This window comes from Meles meles, chromosome 12, assembly GCF_922984935.1.
Source record: "Meles meles chromosome 12, mMelMel3.1 paternal haplotype, whole genome shotgun sequence".
In the NCBI taxonomy this organism is placed as follows: domain Eukaryota; kingdom Metazoa; phylum Chordata; class Mammalia; order Carnivora; family Mustelidae; genus Meles; species Meles meles.
Genome location: NC_060077.1, coordinates 31176858 through 31186570, shown reverse-complemented (window position 1 = coordinate 31186570; position 9713 = coordinate 31176858). Strand labels below are relative to the sequence as shown.

The following is a 9713-nucleotide window of genomic DNA, read 5'->3' as shown; positions in this document are numbered from 1 at the left end:
CAAAGAGGGTCACAGGCTCTGGTCCCATGTATACTGAAAAGCAGAGGACAATGGTCACATGATGCTGAGCAGAGAAAATGGGGTGTAACTTTGGCTCCACAGCTCAGGGCACCGTCTCCTTGCTAAGGAAGTTGGCCGCCAGCCCACAGGGTACTCAAAAATGACAAGCAGCGGACCATGAGGTGCTGCGAAGCAGTAACGACTGAGGTAAGCAGAAGTTCCCAGGTGGGCTCACTTCTCACGTGGGCATAAACTTCCCAAGTTTTAGGACAAGCTAGAAACTGAGATTTTCAGGTTAATCCTCCCAATGCCAAATAAAGGTTCTTTTCCCTTAAATACCACTTGGGCCAAATCAAATAAGCAGCCTCCACCTGTGACCTCTACCCTGCCCTGGGTGCCTCTCAAACCCTAGTGGCTTCCCAAGCTTTCCGATTTGCCAACGTCACATTCCTGCCTGCAGACACTGCAGTCCAGCTGCACGTAGTCCCTTGCCAGTGCCTGCTTCCATCCCACAAGCGCCTCACCCCCCAGGAGGGCCCTGAGCACCCCAGCCCGGGTCTCTAGATGCTGAGCAGAAAAGCGGGCCTGGCCAAGCCCCTGGCACCACCGGGCCCCTAGAGAGGCAGCCAGCTGGCCTTAGTTAGTGCACAGACACTAACTGACGTCATTAATAAACAGAGAGAGGCCTCTGACCCCCACCGGCACCATGCAGGTGGGCTTTGTAACAGCATGCACGTGGATCACTGAATGCTGGGTGCTCTGACCAGGCACCCACCCAAATGAGCAGGGGGACCTGAGGCACAAAGGTGTGGCTCCCTACTCCCTCCAGCCCCTCAGGGCACATGCACCCTCCAAAAGGCAACTCTGTGCCATGCAGCTGACAAGGGTGCTTTCCTGTCCTCTGGCTCAGGGCTCAATCTCTGAAAGTGACTGTTCAGAACCTTGCCCCACTGGGAACCCTCTGCCACTACCAGTGTACCCAGCTCAGTCCCGCCTCCCTTGGAGCAGTCTAGAGAGATCACACCCTTGCTGCCTTCCTGTAACACAAACACTTCCCATGCCCCGTTGCCCCATGCCTGCCCTTATTTGCAAAGACAGAGGAAAACCCTACAGCCCAAAGGCACCCTCAGAACTCACTGTAAATACACATGGGTAGATAGCTGCAAGCTAGCACTCAGGGCCTGATGCTAGATAGTGGGCTCAGAGGCTAGATAGAGCCTAGGTCCTGAGGGAACCTACCCTCTGCTGCTCCCTGCCTCTCAGCCAGCCAGGCAGGGACAGAGTCCGATGCACAGTTTCCACACTGGATGCGACACCCAGCCTCAGGGAAATGCAGTGTCAGCCCCACCAGCACTCAGGATACCTGTTGCTGCCAGGCTGGCAAGAGGACAGGCCAAGGGCAGGAGGTCCCATCCTCTAAGAGCCTGTGAGCCACAGCAGCCCCTCCTCTGCAGGCTGAGGACTGTGGGCCCCAGCCTCCCCTCCATGCTACCCAACACTGTGTGCACACAAAGGACCAGGCTGAGAACTGCAGGGCTATGAGGGCAGCCCAGTTAGCCCTCCCCCAAGCTCTCCCCCTCCCTCCATCCTGCCAGTTCCCCCTACCCAGCCTACCGGAGTGCCAGGGGCCCAGAAACCATGTGAGCAGCAGACCAGCGGGGGTGGCCTCCTTGAGCGCGTGGCCTCCCTGGGGGTGCATCAATGCCTGGTCACCTGGGGAAGAGAAGATGGGACAGAGTCACCCAGACAGACAGACGAGGGAGGGTAGGAGGGACAGTGAAAGGAAGGCACCTGGTGGTCCTAGAGCCCTCACTCCCAGGAAGATCTGGGGTCTCTGTGGCTGGGACACCAGGCGCAGCCAGGCAGGGGACAGCAGCCACAGTGCCCAGCAACAGTCAGGCCCAGTAGCAGGGAAGGTCACAGGTCTGGAGAGCTCAGCAGGGCTGACACTATCCTCCCATCCAGAAGACTTAGGGCACTCTAAGGGCTACCTAGGCCTGTAGGGGAGCTGGTGGCAGGCACGTAATTCCTGGCAGGCAGGCATGGTGGCAGGAGGCCTGGGCAAGGCTCTTCTCAGGCTGGCCACATTTACATAACAAAAGGTCAAAATTGGAGGCACTAGTGCAATAGGCTATTTATAAGAACCAGTCTCAACCGCTTCTGGCTCTCCTACCTCCTTCCCTTCCTGATCCACTCTCGCCACCCCCTCCCTGCCCAGAGGGCCCAGCCCCCTCCTGCCTGGCCCAATCTGACCACATGGCCTCCCCTCACAGGAGTTTCTGCAGGCCAGGCCTTTCAATACTAGCCCGCCAAGGCTGCTGGCAGCTGCCACCAGATGCGATGGGCCTCCTTCTGCCCCCCACCCACCCCAGAGACACAGGTCCCCAGAGAGGGGGATCCTGAGGTTCTGGCTTTTTGCACCCCACTCAGCTAGCCTGGGCTCCCTTGGAATGGAGCCAAGGGTCGGGGCGGAGGCCTGCAGCAGCCTGGAGCCCATCCCGGCCTGCCCTTCCCCCACCCCCAGGGCCAGGGAGGCTCAGCAGGTCCCTCAGGAATGTGACCAGACCCGGGGTGCGGGGTGGCTGGGAGGCCTCAGCTCCAGCCTGCCAGCTGTCTCTCTGGCCCCTAGCACAGCTCTCTTCTCCTGGGGCGGCCCGAGGGTATGGGGAAGTGGGGAGGGGGGGAATGGTTGGTCCAGGATCCCCCTCATGACCCAGATGGCAGAACCAGCCCTGTTGGTCCAGAGGCCTGAGAGCATCTGTGTCTGCATTTAATGAAGGCCCGGATCCCTCGCCTATGTAGAGAGTTTGCGCTTTCCTGCCAGGTGACAGCAGAGGCGGTGAGGTAGCCAGCAGGACAGAGTAGAACTCAGGCTAGGAAGGGGTAGGGGGCAGAGACCACCTTAGTATTGGTGAGAGCAACCCTGAAAAATTAACAGGGAGCCAAAGTGATGCATTCGAGCCAACCAGATGCCCGCCACACGGCCCTGTGCCCCCCTGCCCACTCTCCACCAGATCTCAGGGCAACCCAATCCCTGCCAAGGCACAACATCCACACAGTGGCCCCCGGTTTAGCCTGTACCACACCCTGCAGCTAGGGATTACCTGCCTTCATCAGAGATCAGGCCCACAACCACCGACCACCACGCAAAGCCAGAGCAGAATAGGACTTGGGGGCTTCCACAGGTTCCCACTGCTTCAGCCTTGCCACCCACTTCACCAGCCACGGGAAAGCAGGGTGACTGACCAAGGTCTCCCAGGCTGGATCAGACAGCCTGGGGCCCAGTTTCCCCACAGAGACTCCACAGGACAGGGCAGAGGGACCTTCGAGGTGCCCTCCATGAGTGGGGCCACAGCAGGGCTGCCTGCTGGAGTTCACAGCCAGCAGGATGCCACCCTACCTGCCTCCCACCCCAGGCTGGGCCACACGTGGGCCACCCCTGCCACATTCTGTAAGTCACAAAATGTTAACCTCACCACAGGGGAGGGGGCGCCCCACTGCTGCGAGGCCAGGACCCCTACAAAACATTGCTCTTTTCTTCCCAGCAGAAAAATAACAGCAGGGAATCCTCTGCCCTATAGCTCAACACCAGGTATAGGAGCAAGAGGAGCCAATGCCTGAGAGGCCATAGCCCCAGGGAGGGAGGCAGGGTGTCCGGTAACTAGAAATTGGACTGTGGGGGCTGACCCCATAAGCTGGCAGTGCAGTGCCCCACTGGGTACAGGGGCTTGGTGCCCAGCCCTGGCAGGAGCCCACAGGCTGGGATGAGGACACCGCCTGGCACCAGCTCCTGGCACCCAGCAGCCCCCTGGCAGCAGGCCCAGGCAGCGTGCCTATCAGCCCCGAGGATCCACACCCAGCTCAGAACTGCTGCGCGCTGGAGTGCTGGCTCCAAGGAGCCCAGGATCTAGGACAGCGGGATCATCAGGTCCTCTTCTGAGGCAAAGACCTAGCCCATTTGGGGGGCGGGTGGTGAGACCCTGGCTAGGCCGACCCCAGGGAAGGGCAGCAGGAACACAGTCCCTGGGGAAGGCCAGCTCCAGCTTCTTGTGAACACAGAAGCTAGGGAGAATGAACAGACAGACCTGGCTTTAACACCTGGATTCCTTTCCCAGGTCCTTGTTTACAAATGGTCTACCTAACCAGCTGGGCTATTACACACAGAACTACGCAGGTCTCTGCTGAATTCTCGTGTCCTTCTCTCCCTCTCCAAGTCCCTGCCACAAAAAAGCCAAAGGTGCATCCCTTCCAACACACACACACTGAGGGTGAGGGCAGGTCCAGGACCCAGACACCGAAGACTTTTAATACACACACCCACCGAGGGAAGGCCAGGCCCACAGAGCTGAGCCACAAGAGCTGACTGAGCTCCCTGCACCTATCTACCTCCTCAACTATAGGCATGAAAGGCCCGACCAGGCAATGCCATCCTACAGAAAGAAGTATCTTGGCAGCATAAACGTTCAATCAATAAATGAGATTATTGGGGTGCCTGGGTGGCTCAGTGGGTTAAAGCCTCTGCCTTCAGCTCAGGTCATGATCCCAGGGTCCTGGGATCGAGCCCAGCATCAGGCTCTCCGCTCAGTGGGGAGCCTGCTTTCCTTCCTCTCTCTGCCTGCCTCTCTGCCTACTTGTGATCTCTGTCAAATAAATAAAATCTTAAAAAAAAAAAGAAAGAAAGAAAAATACACACACAAAAAATAAGATAAATGAGATTATCATTGAGGGTGTGGCATAGAAGTACAGGAAAACTGTAAGTTCTGTATATTCATTTCTGTAATATTCAGAATTAAAAATAATCTTGTATTACTTTTAAAATCCTGGGGGAAAAAAGTAGAACTGATGCACAAATGTGGCTAAATCTCAAAATTGTGACATTAAGGGGCGCCTGGGTAGCTCAGTGGGTTGAGGCCTCTGCCTTCGGCTGGGGTCATGGTCCCAGGATCCTGGGATCGAGCCCCGCATCGGGCTCTCTGCTCAGCGGGGAGCTTGCTTCCTTATCTCCCTGCCTGTCTCTCTGTCTACTTGTGATCTCTCTCTGTCAAATAAAAAAAAATAAAAATAAAAATCTTAAAAAAAAAAAATTGTGGGGCGCCTGGGTGGCTCAGTGGGTTAAGCCGCTGCCTTTGGCTCAGGTCATGATCTCAGGGTCCTGGGATCGAGCCCCGCATTGGGCTCTCTGCTCGGCAGGGAACCTGCTTCCTCCTCTCTCCCTCTCTCTACCTGCCTCTTCAATCTACTTATGATCTCTCTCTGTCAAATAAATAAATCAAATCTTAAAAAAAGTGACATTAAGAAAACCTTACACACAAGAGTACAGATGCACAGAAGCTCTAGAAAAGGCATAATTAGTCTGTGGTAGAAACAAAATTAGGAGACCCTGTAGAGGGTGAGGTGAACACTGTTTGGGAAAGAGCATGAGGAAATTTCTGGGCTGCACATGGCTCTATTATCTTGGTAGGAGTCTGGGTTACCGTGGATGTCTCACTGGTCAAAATTCAAGTGGTTACCTGAAATTTGGGTACCAAGTTGCATATAAATTTTACCTCATATTGAAAAAAATTCCAAAAAAGAGATAAAGAACAGTGGTTTCCATAAGACATGCCCTTCTCAGCAACTCCCGACCAGCTAACACTAATGCAGCCTGGGCACACAGGAAGAAACTCTCAAGGGCAGAGTGGTCACAACAGGAACAAATCTGTGTCCCTCCTGGTTCCACGGTGGCTTGGCAGCCCTTGTGGGTCTTCAATAGGTAGTCAAAGCCCAAGGCCAAGGATACTCCTAAGATGACTCCACCCTGTCCCCCCAAAACACCCCAGCCAAAAAAGCCAATGAGGATGGCAGAGGCCCAGTCCCATGGCCTCCTATAGTACCCTATAAGGAGCCCCACTTGCCCATGATCCCAGGCAGTCTACACAGCTTCAAGGGCTCATGAAAAGGCTAGAATGGGCCAACCTCCAGGCCCCTTTCCCTAGCACCCCACAAAAAGCAAAGCATGCTCTGGCCCAGCCTTTTAAACGCCATGAGAGGAGGTTTTAAAACCAAAGTGATCTTTGGGGCTGGTGGCTCAGTCAGTTGGGCATCTGACTCTTGAATTCCACTCAGGTCATGATCTCAGGGTCATAAGATCAAGCTAGTCAGGCTCCATGCCATGCTTGGCATGAAGTCTGCTTGAGATTTTTTCACTCTCCTCTCCCTCAGCCCGCTTGTATGTGCTCTCCCCGCCACCAAAACAAATAAATAAAATCTTAAAAAAAAAAAAAAATAGAGTTACATAAAATTAATGTGATCTTTGCTTAAGCAGAGAGCCCAGGAGAACAATTCCAACCACCTATCTGATGGAAACCGCCCCGACTCAGTGTGGACACCCACTGTATCCAGAGCCTGGGGTCCAAGAGGCCTGGGCATTCAAAACTGCTCTATTCCAGGGCGCCTGGCTGTCTCAGTCGGAAGAGCAGGGGACTCCTGATCTCAGGGTTGTGAATTCAAGCCCCAGGTTGGGTGTAGAGATTACTTAAAAATCAAGGGGAAAAAAAAAAAAAGGTAACTGTTCTGGTCATTCAAACTCCAGTGGTGCCCTCTGGTGACCAGACTGACAGCCTCACCTCTATGGGGCCCGCATCCCTCCTGGAGACAGAGTAGCGCGTTCCACCCCCCTCCCCCCAATCCCACCCCACACCCAGGAGCCAAACCCAAGGAAGGTGTGGTGGCACAGGGTGCGCTCCTGACCCTCCTGAGCAATATGCTCCAGAAAAAATGCTGTTCTTTCTACCCCATGTCTAGCCTTCTACAAGCAGGAACAAGCACCCCTCCCCACTCCAGAGGCAACTGTGGGCACCCTGACTGAAAGGCCTCCCAATATCACAAAACTTCTCCACCTCCCTCCCAACCAGAAGGGTGGGCCCTAGAGAGAAAGGTGAAGGACAGGGAAAGGGGGCCCATCTACCTCCCCTCCCTGAGCCAGCTTCTTTACCCAGATCGCCTAGAAACTTTTGCTATCCCACCTCTCTCTCTCGTGGCCCTCCCTCACTGTCTTGAGCAGGACTTCCCACAGGAGTCTTGGAGCTATGTGGGGGGCCCACTCCAAAGCACCCAACAGGACCTTATCTCCTTAGGACCTCCTCGGAAGGAATGCCTGCCAGAAGTAATGGTGACATAGGAATCTTGGGCCACCATCACCCAGCCAGAGCTCCACTCCCAGGAGGGAGACACAAAGCATGCCAAGCAGAGGGGCAGTGCTGGGCAAGGTACAGCCAACCACAAGGCAGCTTCCACATCCACAGGGGTTCAGCTCTTCTGTGTCAGAGAGGGTCCTTAACATGCTGGCTACTGTGCCCCCAAGCCTGAACCTGAGGTCAGCATGGGCCCTTAGTCACAGCTGGCCTGAGTGGTCACCTGGTACTCCAGGTATGGCCCTAACATACCCTGAGGGCCTGGCCCCACCCAAGCTGCAAAAGAACAGCTTGAGGGGATGGCGGAGACAACCTAGAAGGTATAAGCAGGACCCAGAAGAGCCTGAGGCCCAGAGCCCAAGGCCCAGCCTCCAAGCTACCAACCAGCCCTGTGTGGCCAGAAACCCAGGACTGCATTCTCCTGGCCCAATGGCCTGGAGTCCTAGTACATCCCTCTTCTCTTTTTTTTTTTTTAAGAGAGAGAGAGAGGAAGTGGGGAGAAGGGGGAGAGAGAGAATCTCAAGCACACTCCCTGTTGAGCACAGAGCAGGGCATGGGGCTCCATCTCACGACCCTGAGAGCACGACCTGAACTGAAGTCAAGAATTGGCTGTTCAACCAAATGAGCCACCCAGGCACTCCCTCTACATCTCTCTTCTCTGTATTCCTCCACCAAGTCTTTCTTTCCATCCCCTTCCCTGGGAGCCTCTCTCCCCTTTACCCACCCACCCAAGCAGCACCACACCCTGCCTCAGTCCACCCCCTGGGGAAGACTGAGGTGTTATCTCCACCTCCAGGGACAGATAAGACAATGGGGGGTTAAGGAGCTTGCACAAGGTCACAAGAGCAAGCAGGCACCAGAATGAGGACTCAAAGCCTGGTCCAAAGCTGATGTCAGACCCTCCCTACCCCAACGGATCACACACCTCCCATTCCCGGGCAGGGACAGAGACGCCACTTAGAGGAGCACACCCCTCCATGCGTCAGAAACAGGGTCTTGGTCTCCAGCTCCACTCTCATCTCCCCCTGCCCACCACCACCCACCTGCCCATCACAGCAGGGCCTCAGGGGGCTGCATTCTCCTGACCTCAGTGTATAAGGTCACCCCAGCTCCTTCATCACCTGAGACCACTGAGAAGTTTGGGGCTACAAGTGACAGGTGCCCCCCCACCTCCGGCAGGCAGCCTGCTCTGGGTGCCCAAGCTGTGCCTGCTGCTCTTCTGAGAACACCCCTGGCCTCCATGACCTCTCTGGCCTGTCCCTCCAGGCACTGGCTGATGGTGGGTGGGACTCAGTTCTCTGGGCAAGCCCAGCCGTGTAATCTAGCCCAGACCTGGATGCCAGCCAGCAGCTCCTGGCTCTTCTCCCAGACCATCCTCCTGGAAAGCAACAGGCTCTCCGAATGCCAGGAGCCCAGCCCTCCCTCCAACGCAGCTTCTACGAAATAAACATTTGGGTTCCGCTCAGTGCACTGGTGATATAATCATCAGGGACCCAGTGCTGGCATTCTTCTCTGCCCCTCAGGCCAGCCCTGCTGCCCACCCACCGGCTCACTCTGAACAGCAAGGGAAGGTGTATCCACCCCAGCCGGACTCTGAGTCTGTCCTGAAATTGCTTCGGGCCCCACAGAAGACCCCCATGCTGCCTGTTATGGGCCAGGGTTGATCACTTTCATCTTGTGCAACTCCTATCTGAGGGGTGGGCCAGCTCCTGGGTAACACAACACCATGAGAAAGGGTTGGTGCAAGGAGAACCCTGGCAGGAAGCCGAACACTGCACATCCTGCAAACCTTGCTTCTCCAGGGCAGCCTTGGCTCTTCTCCCTCCCATCACGCCTGGCTTTGGAGCCAACCAGAAGCAAGGCCAAGATGGCCTTGGGGGCCTGCAACTGGACTGGGCTACCTGGCACCAGAAAAGGCACAGGGCAGGGTGCCACCAGAGGGCGAGGTTTTGCAAATGTACCTGGCCAGGCCAAGCCATAAATGCCACTGGGGAGAGGCAGGTGAGTGCTACTCAAAAGAAGGGGAATAGCAGTTTAAGATTATGATTATTACATGGGCGCCTGCATGGCTCAATGGTTAAGTGTCTGCCTTCGGCTCAGGTCATGATCCCAAGGTTCTGGGATCAAACCCCATGTTGGGGTCCCTGCTCAGGGGGAAGCCTGCTTTTCCCTCTCCCATTCCCTCTGCTTGTGTTCCCTCTCTCACTGTCTCTCTCTCTCTCTCTCTCTCTCTCTCTCGGTGTCAAATAAATAATTGGGTGCCTGGGTGGCTCAGTGGGTTAAGCCGCTGCCTTCGGCTCAGGTCATGATCTCAGGGTCCTGGGATCGAGTCCCACATCGGGCTCTCTGCTCAGCGGCGAGCCTGCTTCCCTCTCTCTCTCTCTGCCTGCCTCTCTGTCTGCTTGTGATCTCTCTCTGTCAAATAAATAAATAAAATCTTTAAAAAAAAAAAAAGATTACTACAAAAACTATGCTCACTTCCAGACTCTCCCCCACACCGCCCTCTCCTTGGGAAGGGCCTGAGCTACTGGTGCGAGGCTC

At 55.6% G+C, this 9713-nt stretch overlaps 1 protein-coding gene across 1 annotated transcript in view; it reads right to left on the bottom strand.

Moving 5' to 3' along the window:
• The window catches only part of HIC2 (HIC ZBTB transcriptional repressor 2), a 35131-nt gene that overhangs the window by 6885 nt on the left and 18533 nt on the right, over positions 1–9713 (bottom strand). The window contains exon 2 of the mRNA XM_046025896.1: positions 1615–1713. Within this exon, the coding sequence (XP_045881852.1) occupies positions 1615–1640 (26 nt within the window). The 5' untranslated portion in view covers positions 1641–1713. The remainder of the gene's footprint in view (positions 1–1614; positions 1714–9713) is intronic.